This window comes from Stylophora pistillata, chromosome 6, assembly GCF_964205215.1.
Source record: "Stylophora pistillata chromosome 6, jaStyPist1.2, whole genome shotgun sequence".
NCBI classification, from domain to species: Eukaryota; Metazoa; Cnidaria; class Anthozoa; order Scleractinia; family Pocilloporidae; genus Stylophora; species Stylophora pistillata.
The window spans coordinates 13,341,777-13,356,433 of NC_142524.1; the positions used below are offsets into that span (position 1 = coordinate 13,341,777).

Genomic DNA, 14,657 nt, shown 5'->3' on the forward strand with positions numbered 1-14,657 from the left:
TTACGTTGTGCTTTGTGATTGGCGAAGAAAACGCGTACAGCAACCAATTAGATGCATTACTGAAGCAATCGCGACTTGGTAACTCGCATTTTCTCAGGTTTTCTGCGCCGGATCGAAATGATGTTTGAAAACCATCGAATTTAATGTAAGTAGGTGATATGTAGGTTTGAGGTGGTAGTTATTAGTGATATGTATGATGCACGATCCTCGCAGTAGAGAGCGCTATTTATGCAATAGCGAAAATCAGACCTGGAAAAAAAATCAGGCCTGTACGGGATTCGAACCACTGACCTCTGCGATACTAGTGCAGCGTTCTAGCAATTGAGCTAACAAGCTAACTGGGAGCAGGCCATTAAGTTGATTCGTAATAAACCCGTGATGATAAATCAGGTACAATGAATATATGAAGTTCATATATATTTTGAACTGCGGTTGTAGATATGTATGATGCACGATCCTCGCAGTAGAGAGCGCTATTTATGCAATAGCGAAAATCAGACCTGGAAAAAAATCAGGCCTGTACGGGATTCGAACCACTGACCTCTGCGATACTAGTGCAGCGTTCTAGCAATTGAGCTAACAAGCTAACTGGGAGCAGGCCGTTAAGTTGATTCGTAATAAACCCGTGATGATAAATCAGGTACAATGAATATATGAAGTTCATATATATTTTGAACTGCGGTTGTAGATATGTATGATGCACGATCCTCGCAGTAGAGAGCGCTATTTATGCAATAGCGAAAATCAGACCTGGAAAAAAATCAGGCCTGTACGGGATTCGAACCACTGACCTCTGCGGTACTAGTGCAGCGCTCTACCAATTGAGCTAATAAGCCAACTGGGAGCAGGCCGTTAAGTTGATTCGTAATAAATGATCGTGCATCATACATATGTACAACCGCAGTTCGAAATATATATGAACTTCATATTTTCATTGTACCTGAGTTATTAGTGAGGCTACGCCACCTTTGAAGGCTTGTTATCAAGAGCTGTAATCTCCTTCGCCGTTTTTTGGAACATCAGGCAATATTCTTTCTGCCATTTTTGGAACCACTACGTGACATCCCAATAAGAACTGAAAGGTCTGCAGTGAAGTCTACCCAACTTGCTGCTGACTCACATCCGTTAGTGGCTCGATTTCCGCCTTTTTCTTGAGTCCGGTGTACAATTCTCCCGAGAAGAAGAAAAAGGGGATGACCAGAAGCTCATTTCCCGAGCAGTGGCTGGTAATCAAGCCCACGTCCGTTAGCAGGTAGCCTGCGGAGCAGGCGCAATTTTGGCGAGCGAGCGCTCAGTATTTTCTTAGCGAAAATTATGGCCGTTATCATTTGATTTTAATGGAGGCGGAAGGCTGGAAAGAGAGAGAGAGAGAGAGAGAGAGAGAGAGAGAGAGAGAGAGAGAGAGAGAGAGAGAGAGAGAGTTTGTGCTAAGGGGATGAGTGACAGTGAAAAATAAGACGAGCATGAGGGTGAGGGGGTGAATATTACGCTCCTTCCCGCCTCCTTCCCCTACCGTTGACTCTAGCTCCAAATTAAACAGGGCCGGTTGAATAAACAATCGCTCGCTTCTTAATGTAAACTCACCCTAGAAAGACGCCTGCACTGCAGGCTAGTTACCAGGAGCCCCGGTGATGCGCTCCTGCCGTTAGTGATAATAAACAACTATTCACCGAAGTGGATATTGCTGGTGGGGGATATTTACAGAGCTTCTGTTTTTTTTTTTTTTTTTTTTTTTCCTTCTTTGTGTACAAAATAATTTCAACAAACCCGCGATCCTTGGTGCCTACAATGATGTTTTCTCAGATTTCCCCAAAATCTAGAGGTCGAAGAACTGTGTATTGAAAACTCCCACAACTCGTATCGGCCTTAGTTATCGCGTGCACTTTTACGCTTTTTTTCCGCGACAAAACCTTTCTCGAAACATCTGTATACTAAATTTGGACATGCCTGGAAGTGAGTGCGACACCGATCTTGGTTTTTTAAGTCATATCTACAATGCTAACTTCCCTTTCCTTATCCGCTGACCTTTGAAGCCTTGCAGAAATTTTTCTTGTGAGGCTCGCTTTCCTGTATCAGCACTTCCGGATCCGGACACAGTTCTGTTCGTCGTGGTCTGAACATGAGGGCCGAGGGAATCCCGCAGTTGTTCGATCCTGAATAATGCAGTTCGTGTGCCATTTCCAATACATTTTAACCTTAGGGTTAACCTTGGCCATATCTGTTCTTCTTTGGTTTATCGTCCTCTTTTACCCCATCCTATCTAACCAAGTTAGTTATTTGCGGTTTCCTTGAACTGGAAGTAATTTTTGGAGTCGTTAGAATGTCGCAAGTATCATCTTTCACCCAACTATTTTATGTCCAAGCGGCAGTGCAGTACTTCCTTAAACGTCTGAATTTTGTTCGTGAAGTGGTTGGTTTGATAAGTGGAGGAGTTTGAAACGAGAGAGCAATGCAAGAAGAGATATGTTTAAGCCTAATGTATACGATTTCCAGAGCCTTAACTAGAGTGTAGATAAAGATAAATAACTGAAAAAGCTTGATTAGGGTGGAGTCAGTGGTAAAGTTTCCACAGCGCTGGAAATGGGAAAAAGAAACATTTATTATTACCCAAATTTCACTGAATCCTTCAAACCGCGAAACAAGTTTGGGAAAGAGTGAACTAAATCGGGTAACTAGAATGGACTACATATCACTTCTTTGTGTTCGGTTGAAAACTAATAGAAAACTACGTACCGACACGTATGTTTTCATTACTCTCGATTTCTCTCTTTGAAATCGAACCAGAGCGAGAGTACTGAAGTAAAATAGTTTGAAACAATCCACTAAGCTCAAGTAACTCACGAAAAAAAAAAATGGAACCCTATATTGCTCTTGCGTAAGTTTAACCTTACTTTCTTGACCGAGTACTTGACTTCACCCTTTGTCTTCGCATTTTTTGGCTGTGAAGGTCGATCGGTGTTTTGACTGCAAATACGCCATTGGAATCATGCGTGTAGTTTTCTTTTATTGCGTAACAGATTGTTCTTTATGTTTTTGAAGCACATCATCCGTTGGTGATGTGCTTCAAATAATGTCTCCCTTCTTGGTGTAATTTACAAGAGCGTGGTTTTTTACAAAGTTTGATAACTCTCAATAAGTTTAAGTTTAAGTCTGCATTTCCCAAATTAGCTTTGGCTGATTTCAATTAACTGCGGTCACCAATCCCACATTTTTAGTTTCCGATTTTTAGTTTAAGTTCACAGACTCTGCGCTGAGTTGGCGTTTAAACCAATCTTCAATAACGGCAGATTTTCAACTCTTGAAATGTTTGTTTAAACGCAATTTAGTCAGGCCACGTTTCACTCGAGCAAGGTTAAATAATAACCCTCTTTTAGTTTGCAATTTTCTTTTGTCTTAACTACAGTATTTTACACTTATCATTTGTTCTATAAATCCAGTCTTTTGCGGCGAGTTAATATATACAAATAAATTAATCTTATTGTCGTCTTTTGTGTGGTTAAAGATTACGAAATTCTTTGACTACTTAACCGTGACTCTACACACGCAATTCATGGCTCGGCGAACGCAGCAGTTCGTAGACAACTGGCAAATGACACGAAAATCATTTATGATTCTTAATAAGTCCCCTTATTCTGTCAGTGGGTAGATTTCCGGAAAATATAATCTGCAGGCGTGTTTGTGAGTTTTACCATCAGAAAAGGAAGAATCAGGGATCATGTCTTAACTCACGATAATAATCAATGTGATCCGAATGGTGCTAGAGCTCCGGTAACCTAAAAGTGACACTCTCTAAGTTCGCGTTGCGCGCTCCCAGAGTAATACCGCCGACTTTTTCTCTTGGAACTAGCAAGTGTTTTCTATCTAGCTTTCTTCTCGAGTCTTTCTTGGATAATTCGGACACTGTAGAGACGCGAATCTTTGGGAGTTTTAAAGTTTCTTTTGGTTCCTTGCGCACGTCCTCTAAATCTACCCCAGAGCCTCTTAAACCCGTGGAGGTATTAAGCTCAGTTCGTATCTCCCCGAGGTTGCTGAACTCCGCCAGAAGTTTAAACCTCTCTTCCTTTCTTTGCCTGTACAAGTTGTCGAGTTTGTCCAAGACTTCGACGTGTCCTGTTCCCATGAGATCATCATAGGTCGCTCTGCGAGTTTTATAGCGTTCGATGAGTTCTTCGAACGAGTCCGCATTCGAACGCGAAGAAGGTTTTAGATGTGTCCTTCGTTCTCGAAGTTGCGCATCCTCTTTTCTGTCGAGAAATCTGCCGTCTGTTCTTGTTCCCTTAGAGTTCGGTGCTTGTTTAGCAGGAACGTGCGAAGATACGTTATTTATTAGCACCTCTTTGTTGTGTTTTGTCGATTCCTTTGCAAAGAATAATTGATTGCGGAGACTATCGACCGGTTTGAGAGCCATGATGACCTTAAAGCGTCCAAACTTACTGTAGTTGTAGACCGCTTCTTCAGCGTAGACCATTACAGGCCCATCGCGGCCATTGTGTTCAAACTTGCTCAGATTCTCTCCCTCACAGGGAAGTAAGGTTTGTTTGCCTTTTGCGATTGCCGAGTGAATCCTGGCAGCTTTAGGCGCGCCAGAATTCCTTGACACAGGAATGTCCCTCGACTTCTTCCCTTCCGCCCTCAAATATCTTAGCTGTGTCATATTTCGAGCCAAATATTCTTGGATTTTATGCCATCTTTTCTCTGATTGTGTGATTTCGGGATAAAAATCCGATCAAACTGCCTTAGGATATGCATAGTTACCCCGTCGCAACCTTTGTCTCAGCTGGCGATAGTTGATTGGCTGGAGAAACCTTGTATCCTATTGTACGTGTATCGCTATCTTTTTAATCTCCCGTTCCGCAGTCATTGAACCTCTTCAGCATTATGGATCTCTCTAAATAACATTCCTACAAAGCAACACATTATCTGAACAATTTGCCGTAGGGGTTTTGAAGCAATAACATGAGCCAGTTTCGAAGGAGTTTTCGACTTCGTTATTAAAAGTTTCTGATGGCTCAAAGCCTAGTGTCTGATGATGGGCACGAAAGTTTTTGTAGGCAGACATGGGGCAGACATCCAAACTCTTTAGGCTAAAAAGATTATAGCTCTTAGAATTGGAAACAGCGCAAGGAAATGGCGCGAAAATAAACACTAAGACACCGGAAGTTTTAAAATAAGCTCAGCGTCGTGATTTATCTTTTTACATTCCACAAGTCATTCATACATATTTTGAGTTGTATTTGGGCATTGGTCCATGGCGTGACGTCCAACGAGACCCCATTTGAACGCGTGTACATATCAGTTACCTAGATCGGAGCTTGGAAGGCTATACGATCTCCGCGGTTAGCCAGGCCCACTACGCGCTCCTCAAATTACGGACGTTGCGTAAATGCAATTACTAAACAAACACTGAAGCCTGTTCTCAGAAGAAACTCAATTACTGTGCGAAGAACCGTTTCTACGGGCGCGAGTTTACAGAGCTTATTACAGATTACTTTATTGACTAATCGACAGGAATTACTATAGAAACTAAAAGCGCATGGCTAGCGTCAATTCTAGAGCCGAGTTGGTCCCTAACAGAGCGTATTCTCCGACGAGCGACGATTTCATGATGGACTATGATCCAGAATGTCAGGCCACAACGCCTTTGAAGCCAAGACAGGATTCTTACGAGAACATGAACGGTCGACGCTTTGCAGACGATCCCAGCCATCATTACGAGGACCCAAGGAAACTAAAAGATGAAGTATTCCACAGGCAAGATAGGAGACCCCATCCTCCGAGTAGATCGGGTAACAAGCGGCCGAGAAGAAAGACAAACGAAGCTTACGAACCTGTATCTTACTCTCAAAAGCGGAGAAGAACGTTCACAGATGATGGCTCCGACGATGGCTACAACAAGGAAACGTGCACGAAACTGTTCAAAGTCCTGGCCTTTTTCGGTTTCTTATTCGCTCTGGGGGCTGCAGTTGTTGTTGTGATGCTTATGTTGGGGATTTTGTCTGTCCCAGGTTGCGACGATTGCAAGAAAGAACTCGTGCCCAGCCAAAGCTCTGCTGCCCAATCGGTAGAAACGGGACAGGATCTATGGAAAGTGATCAAGGAAATGAAGTCAAACTTGAGCGAATTGAATCGAGCTATCCGAACGAAAAACCAAATCATTTCACAGCTTCAGAGACGAGACGACGAACACGCTGGGAAGATTTTAGAGCTCGAAAAAAGAGCAGCTGAAGCATGTTCCTTCGTGAAGAACTATAAGCTTAATATCAGCAGCTTGGTTGGACCCAGAGGCCCGCCTGGAAATCCTGGGCCTACTGGCCCTTCGGGCAAGGATGGTATAGACGGCAGACCTGGAAAAACAGGGCCAGTCAATATGTCTTTGTGTGATTACAGAGTTAAGAATGGAGTCCCATTCACAGCCGAGAGAGCTGGCGCTGGACAAAACGTTATCGTTACTGAGAACACTCAGGAAAGGATCATTGGCGTTACTTGTTCCACCGTAGGAACTACGGAGTACAACTTAAAAAGTTATTTCAACGGTAATCAGAGGCAATACCAGTGTATGTGTCGTGGACAATCGTCTGTGTTTCGTTCGCGTGCAGGAAAAGCTGAATGTATTTTGCATTATTGGGTCTGTCCTCTCATTTTCTAGCTTTTCCCTATTTCCTTATAATTTTAGATTATAGCCCATCCCACTTTTAATTTGCCCAAACTGACGTACGTAAAGCTTCAGTGGCTATAACATTAACATAAAATTTTGACTGCAATCGTTTTTCTGTGATGACAATTCATTGATCACGGCGTATCAAAACTCATACTGGGAATGTACATGATGAAAATTTGCCAGGAGTGTAATTTTAACTGTATATTGACTCTGTTTTCAAATTAAGTTAATTCCTGTTTTACTGTACATATCTTCTTTGTAATTCACTGTGAATATTTAAACTTGCGTCAACCGCAAAGAATGTCAACAGTCCATTGTCAAAGTCATCCAGAACAAGATAATTTTTTTCCAGAGGAATCTAAAAAATTGCGAGACTTGTGACTCCTGGCTCTCATGTTTTGGCTAGATTTCCGAATAACCCCATACTTCATTATGCATACAATTCTGGGATGAAAGAAAGCATAGGCAAAACAACAGTTTACCTTTGAGATTACGGCTTTGTTTTTTAATGGTATGAGGTTATATGGAAATCTTTATTTTGAGACTACGATCAAGTCATTGATTTAATCTTCGGTAGTTTCCGAACTGTTTACAACCATTGCATTGCAATGACTTAGTATTTGCGGTTTGCATTATACCATGTGTCATTGAATTGATTTGCATTGTAGATTGAATTGTTGCGTAAAAGTGTTGTTAATGATACGTACGTGGGAACTGATATCCTAGAAACTTAAAGAATGAATCAGTTGGGGTTATAATGTCACTACCTTGTAAACTTATGAAAGTATAAATTTGAAATAATCTTTGAAAAAAATATATAAAAGTAAATGAATAAATGGCACGAAAACGTTGAGATCTGTTTTGTTTACCAAAATCAGTTTTACACAATTACAAAGCTTTAAAGTTCTGAACGTGCAATAACCTGAATAACAAAGTATTGTGAGATCCAATTTCTTTTAGCTGTTCACTTCAATCAATACAAGAAGTCTTTTGTCTCTGAAATTTTGCACCTCACCCGCGATTTTCATTCAGTTATGAGTGTGCTGAAATTCTTTCGGATATGTGCCAAGTTTGAGTTTAATTTTTCGGGCCGGATTAATATTTGTTCTGTGTGCTTTGACACAGCAAATTCTCCTTGAAAACGTTTCCTGAGCATTTTCAATGTATTCTCAGCGATAAAGAGGAACTTTCCGGTCTATAATTTTTCCTTTTGTGAAGAAAGTAAAACAAGAAAACACACAACAACCGCAAACTCAATCTCTCTGTACACTTTAATAAGCTCTTATTATTATTATTTTCCATCTTAGACCGCATATCAATTGCCTTGCGAAAGTTAAAGTTACCCTTCCTTCTACGGATAACCTTGTGAAAGTGCTTGCTGAAGATGAGCCCCGACGTATCATGTTCATATTTTGAAAGAAAACACACAACATAATTTAACTAACAGGCTTATTATTGACAATGTAGTGTAGGTTTTGCGCCTGTTTTTAAAATAAGACTCCGGCTTCCGGCCTTCAACTAATGACTTTATCAAATCATATGGTCTAATCAGGGTACCATGAAGATGTATACAAAATCTATATAGCTGTGTTATAGATGAATATCTTGATTAAATAGGGTGACGTTGAATCAAATGATAATTTGCCAACGATTATTCTTACGATCATCATTTTATGGTCAGGGTCAGTCAGAGGCGTGTTTCACTACTCTGATAAAATTTGAGCGAGAGGGGAAGACAATCTCGATGGGTTCGGTTGTTTTGTGTACACCAGTGTAAATTATTTTAACAACGTCATTACTTTATATATAACATGCAGCTAAAATTTCATATATAAAAACACTATATTCATCCATGGTGGTCTTAAACGTAAGCGGTGGAAAAGCGCGATTTCCAAGAATTAAAGGTACTGGGGTTGGCGATGACTGACTGACACATGTCGGTATATGTTATTTGAAACCCACCTAGCTGGAGTTTGCTAACGATTGAAACATAAAGGGAAAATCTACACTTCGCGGTTCAGAAGGACTATTTTCAGTTGGCATTATTTCACAGACAAGTACTTCAAAGAACGAAAGGCACGTTGAATAATCATGGCCTTTACGGGCGTGACGGAATGTTTGACTCAGAGAGTTGCGAGATGACAAACTCATCGTGATTAGTTTGGATTTTCAAACTCTTGCTGTCATGTGGGGCAGCTACTTCCCGGGCGTGTGTTGATTATTTTGGCTTGGTGGGATTTTCAGTCTCACGTTCTTGCATATTCTGATTTCCGTCTCTATGTTTACCGTCACTTTTTTTTTTTATCAATTTCGGAAATGTTTATGATTAGACAGGATCACTGATTGCATCCCAATTCACTGACTCACTCAAAAATTCATTACATATCATCAATACACCTGTCATATCACGGTTCGAAGCTTTCTTTTACAGTCATAAATGCATCATGTTAACTCGAACAGGAATGTGGCGAACGAACAACTTCTCGTGTACTACAAGCCAAATTCCAAGAAATCATGGCTAAGCTCCATCCCTCGCGTTTCGGTTGCATAAGAGAAACTTACTGACTGGCCATTTCCACATAAATTGCTTGGATTTTCCAGGCAATGCAGCTTGAAAAATTATTATTATTCAAAGCCCAGATAAGATTCTCTTTTGTTCGATTCCCGATTACTATTTATGTTCGACGGAACGATTTTCTCCGGCGACAAACTGAAGAAAAAAGAAATCCCATGAGCATTTAAAGCCTAACCATTCGCTAGAATTAAATTTTGTGCGTCAGAAATAATCGTCTGGTCATGATCATGGCTTGGAACAGCACATGTGAAAGCAAAAACTTCCGTTCAGTCACAAGTTAAGTGTTATTTGTATATTTATTCATGAAATAAGTGTTCTTTCGTTTATTTCATATTTCCCTAATGGAACATTCTGTTCGAAAACAATGCCATCGCGACAGCTGGCGGGTCTAACCGGAAGCTCTTAATGAAATTCTAAGTTCATTGGGTGGACTTTGACATCTTCACTCATCGATTTCATTCTGGAAAATACGAACATTAGACAGTTCACTTCACACTCCACGCTGAGAGAATTTATTTTAATGCGTACCTTGAGATTAAGAAATAAATGAACTTGAAATCCCGGAGTCTATTCGATCAAGGAAAACAGCTCTTGTTCTCTTCTTGTTCTCTATGATTGGATATCGGCATCGTTTCGTCTTTGTTCACTATTCCATTTTCTCAATCGTATCATGCATTACAAGAGTAAAACAAGATGGTCAAGATGAGGAAGGGGCATGATACGGTAGTACAGTAGTTGTCCTGCATTAGACGACGTGGAACAGAAGTTTACTTAATTGATTTTAAAGTATTAACTGCGCGCGAACTCGCTAGCACTGAACTACGCCACGCTACACAGAGTCAGTTGTGCGTGAGCCGGAACCAGTGCAGCGGAGGAGCGTGGGCGGGCTCTGACCAAGGGAAGAGAAAGAGCAAGCAAGCCACTCATCTCCACCCACTCCACCATCGCTCTTTACGGCTAGGATTGGACTAGCCATCCAACTGCAATTCCACGAGTGAAGGCTCTCCTCTCCCCCTTTTGCTAGGATGCTAGGATGACTAGATGGTCTCGTCGACCCTCGACAGACGAACAACTTAACCCCAACTGTCGATTCCCTCCCTTCCAGAGAAGTTATTTTCCATGAATTCAAGTCATGGATTGTGCTTCTCCAAAGATTGCCGAAGCCCGATGTATCAAATCGATCGTTTGCAATTTACTTCACAAGTTTGTCATCACATTTTCTGACTGATCTCTTATCGCCTCTCCAGTTTTTTTTGTTCTTTTACCGAACAAACATTTTTCCGCATTCACAATTAAAATTGGTTACGTTTGACAAGTTACGATAAACAAAAATACATGGTCGTGGCCAAAGCTGTTAGCAATAAAAATGCATAAGCTTCTGGAACCTTTTTTCCTGTATCTCTGCGACTTTGTGTGGAACAAATTACTTTTTGGGTTTAAGTTCATCACTGACCTTTCGGATTACTTAACTTGGGTTTTTTTTTTTTACCGGGGAAAAAAAAGAATAATTCCAAAAGCACCTCTTGGATTTTACTAAGCAAGCTATAATCTGTTTTTCTTGTAAACAGCACAGGGTTTTGAATGAGCTTATCAGCCCAGCTTATCAGCCCAGCTTATCAGCCCACACAGTGTCACCATAAGCACACCTTTATTTGGTCCGACTGGAAGGCTTTCTACTTATGGTCGACAATCTCTCTTGGACCACACCCTCATATCATGTTGTGCCAGTAAGGACGAGTATTTCCCTTGTCCGTTTGTTAAGTTGAATTTCTGACAAAAGAACACAAGTTAGTATAGCGAGATATACTTTCCATGGCGATTTGTCTTTACCTATACCACGGCCATCTCTGGACTGTTCTAGGTAGACCTAGGTAGCTACCAACTTCTAAAGTCAAATCAAGAATCTCTTAATTATCTCAGAGATAGAAACAGGGGCCTGGTGAATCTTCACCAGGAGCCTATCATTCCTCCCATCGTTTGTTTTGTTTTGTCTTTTTTTCTTGATTGCCTTTTCAACATCTATCGAGGGCTTCCTTGAACATTAACTGTAAGGCTCAAGTGGTTGAACGCTTTCCTAATTTTAACTCTAAGAGGGGTACCTATATTCAAATCATTGTAAAAAAAAATAATAATAAATACAAAATTTAGAGCAGAGAAGAGAATCAGGTGACGTCTCTGTCGCCTTTCGCCCTGCAGCCTACGAGGCAATATTGGATATTGATTGATTGATCGATAAGTCGTGAGATGATGGCTTATTACTTTTCGCTCCTCGATCAGAGACACAACTAATAGGAAACCAAGTGCCTTGTTCGCGAAAACAGATGGATAATCGTTCACAACAACCACCATGGTTTTTTGCGTTTCTAGAAAAGGATTTGATAGGAGAGATAACGTTAATTACCTTTAGCTGATTATAAGATTAAAGATTGAGAAATGCTAGGCTTACCACCAGATTTAAACAAAGTTGACATGGGGAGAATTCAGGTCTTCCAATCAAACCAAATACGGAGAACAATGGAGCAAGATAACTCCAGGGTTAATCGTTTTCCTGTCAGCGGGAATAAAAATGACGCAAAGGACAAAAACAAATGAATCAACACCTACTTTAGTACTTCGTTTACTTTAGGTGAAAAGGCTCTTATCATCAGATGATTGTACATCGCGCCCATTTGTTCGTGTACAACTCCGGAAATACTGCAACGAATACATCATGTAGACTTTCTCTACTATGAGCAACAGCTGACTCAGCAGATCCGAAAATCTTTCGCCAACCTTCCCAACCCTCTAAAAATATTTCCGGAGTTGGTGCGGAGACGTGAGAAACATTTGCTGAATCGTGGGAACAAATGTAAGCTCGGCGCATTACTCACTGAATTACCAAACCCAGGAAATACTGAAAGCTTTTTCTATCTGCCGGAGGAGGTTCTCTTTCATCGTTAGGAAGCATAAAATAACCTCGTTTCAGTTCATTGGAGTCTTATTCCCACCAAATATATAAGGTGTTAACTTCATTAGTGTCATATAACATTGTTTCTTTATGAAGCTTGTTCAAGTTCTTATGCAGTGCAAAGATCGTGGTTAAAAGACAGTTACAATTATCTTCTTTTCGAGCATCGAAGTTGTTTTACCTCAGGAATAAACTCTCTTCGAAAATGATTACATTCAGTTTTGAACGGCTACACGCAATGTTTAAAAATATCAATAAAAGGCAAACATCAAAGTTGTCTTTTTGGCATCTTTTCAACATTGATTCTCCCCGCAGAGAATTGCGGAATGAATATTTTTAGTCATTTTACTTTAATGTCCAATAAGTTCAGTATTTATACCATTTCCATTCAAGCTAAGCCCTTCATTTCCACTCAGAATAATACAGTTTCAAATTCTAGGAGCACACCCAGTAATTCAAAATACACTTAGTTCCATCCACTCCCGCTTGAAACACGTCTGACAGTCCTTTGCACTCACATACGTGCTCTCGAACATTAGTCGTATCGTTAACTCTGGTTATGAAATTATATTCCGACGCTCCTGTGGTTGAGCACGCAACTCCAATTATTTTAGACCCTAAATCTTCTGTAACACTGACGTTTTGTCCTGCGACCTCGATAGTTTTATAGTGACACAATGACATGTTAGCTGGGCCTTTTTCTCCCGGTATTCCGTCTTTTCCATCTTTCCCTTTTGGGCCCACAGTACCAGAAAATCCTAGTGGACCTTGGGTTCCAATGATTTTCGAGTTGTTCACAACAACGAGTTTAAAAGTTTCATTTCGTTCCAATTCTTTCATCCTTCTCGTGAAGTCGACCTCATGCACTTGAAGTTGTGTGATGATTTCGTCTTTGCTTTTGATGTCCCCATCTAAATTGCTCATGTTTGCCCGAAGCTCGTTCATCACAAACAAAAATTCCTGCGTCGCTCTGGAGGCTTGACCTGGTTGAACAAGTTCTTTATTGCAACTCCGGCGACAACTTGAAGAGCCCAGCATTCCAAACGCAAAGAGCAAGACAAGAACAAAAACAATCAAAGCGAACACAAATTCGAACACTACAAGGACTCTATATATCTCTGCTGACACCGAAGGACTTTTCCTGTGGCCCTCCGAAGCGGTGCAATCGACGGACTCGTTCTCTGAGTTCTGTGCTTCGTTTGGAGTGTCTCTCGGCCGGTTGTTGTTGGTGGATCCATTCGTGACGAGAGAAGTCGAAGGTGGGTTCCTGAATTCGTTCGTTGTCTCTCTCGGCCTGTTGCTGTAGGTGGGTGCATTCGTCACGAGTGCAACTGAAGGTCCCGCTATTGGCTTGTGGTTCTGATGTAGTACATCATATTGGTGATCAGGGTCGTCCGGCAAAATGACTACACCGCTTTTTACGTCAACGTTCTCGTAAGAAGCTTGATGTCTCAGGGGTTTCATTGGAATTAGATCGCCCATCGTCTCGCCACAGTTAGTCAAAATAATGTAAGATTTTGAGAGCCCGGCTACGTTGACGTACCTCCCTCTGACTCTGGGCTCGAAGCTTGTACGATAACCCCTTAGGTACAGACAAATTAGGCTTTAAACTAGCTCCTTGTCGAAGCCGTAAGACACAGAACCCATTCGTATATCAGACGGGGGTAAACAAAGATGTTGAAAATCAAGAGGCAATGGGGTCAAGACCAAACCTGCGAACGTAACGAAATACACTTGGGCGGTTTCCGGAAATGATCTGATCTTTTATCTCAGTAACTGGAAGTCGAACGGAACCACATACGTAGCGTAGACGAAAGCACCAAAATATTTGCTTGATCATGAGCTCGCGAATGATCAACTTCGGAACTTTACAGGAAGAAGGGCAACAGGCCACAATAAGAAATATTAAAAGAGAGGTACCCTGCGAAAGGGTTCTCGTTAATGCTGTGGCGTGACTGGCTAAAGTCCTGGAAACGAGCTCCCTCAGAAGCTTGTCTCTCGCTGCTTTGGTGCACAGGTCACCCACGCTCTCTCTGAGGTTATTAATATAAGGCTTTGTATGGGAGTTTAGGCTCTACTCTCCGCAAATATTACAGCAAAAACCCTCTAGCCTCCTAATAGCGTCGCTTGTTTTGTTTTGATTCTCTGGTAGCGATTTCAGGCCATGTCGTCGAGATTTCGGTGAACCTCATCCCACTTAATTTCCTTTCACCTAGTCGTACTTAGTCTAGTACTTCTTCATTCGATTTTAAGAAAGTTAGTAGTGGGATGAGATCTCAACTAAATCTTGATGAAATGGCCTGAAGTCGCTATCAGAGAACAAACATAATACAAGCAACGCTATCTGAAGATTATGGTTTATTTGCTATATTGTTTACGAAATTACTGAGCAGAGCCTAAGTTCAATCTCATACAACGAGAGCTTAGGCGCCTGTGTTTGGTGCTCCTATCACTTGCCATTGATATCTGGTTTGCAA

The 14,657-nt window shown here is 41.2% G+C and overlaps 3 protein-coding genes across 3 annotated transcripts; 1 reads left to right on the plus strand and 2 right to left on the minus strand.

The window, feature by feature from the left end:
- Positions 1-2,984: 2,984 nt before the first annotated feature.
- On the minus strand, positions 2,985-5,031 carry LOC111326501 (uncharacterized). The gene has a single exon (XM_022930513.2). The coding sequence runs from the start codon at positions 4,652-4,654 to the stop codon at positions 3,758-3,760; it is 897 nt and encodes a 298-aa protein (XP_022786248.2). The 5' UTR covers positions 4,655-5,031; the 3' UTR covers positions 2,985-3,757.
- A 227-nt stretch (positions 5,032-5,258) lies between these two features.
- Positions 5,259-7,511, plus strand: LOC148728357 (uncharacterized). The gene has a single exon (XM_088762817.1). It carries the CDS (start codon positions 5,534-5,536, stop codon positions 6,644-6,646), a length of 1,113 nt encoding a protein of 370 aa, XP_088618943.1. The 5' UTR covers positions 5,259-5,533; the 3' UTR covers positions 6,647-7,511.
- A 4,311-nt stretch (positions 7,512-11,822) lies between these two features.
- LOC148728358 (uncharacterized) lies at positions 11,823-13,922 on the minus strand. Its single transcript, XM_088762818.1, has one exon. The coding sequence runs from the start codon at positions 13,660-13,662 to the stop codon at positions 12,616-12,618; it is 1,047 nt and encodes a 348-aa protein (XP_088618944.1). The 5' UTR covers positions 13,663-13,922; the 3' UTR covers positions 11,823-12,615.
- Positions 13,923-14,657: the final 735 nt, after the last annotated feature.

Coding starts and splice junctions, on each gene's coding strand:
- LOC148728357 (XM_088762817.1), top strand. CDS start 5,534: ATGGCTAGCGTCAATTCTAGAGCCGAGTTGGTCCCTAACAGAGCGTAT.
- LOC148728358 (XM_088762818.1), bottom strand. CDS start 13,662: ATGGGCGATCTAATTCCAATGAAACCCCTGAGACATCAAGCTTCTTAC.
- LOC111326501 (XM_022930513.2), bottom strand. CDS start 4,654: ATGACACAGCTAAGATATTTGAGGGCGGAAGGGAAGAAGTCGAGGGAC.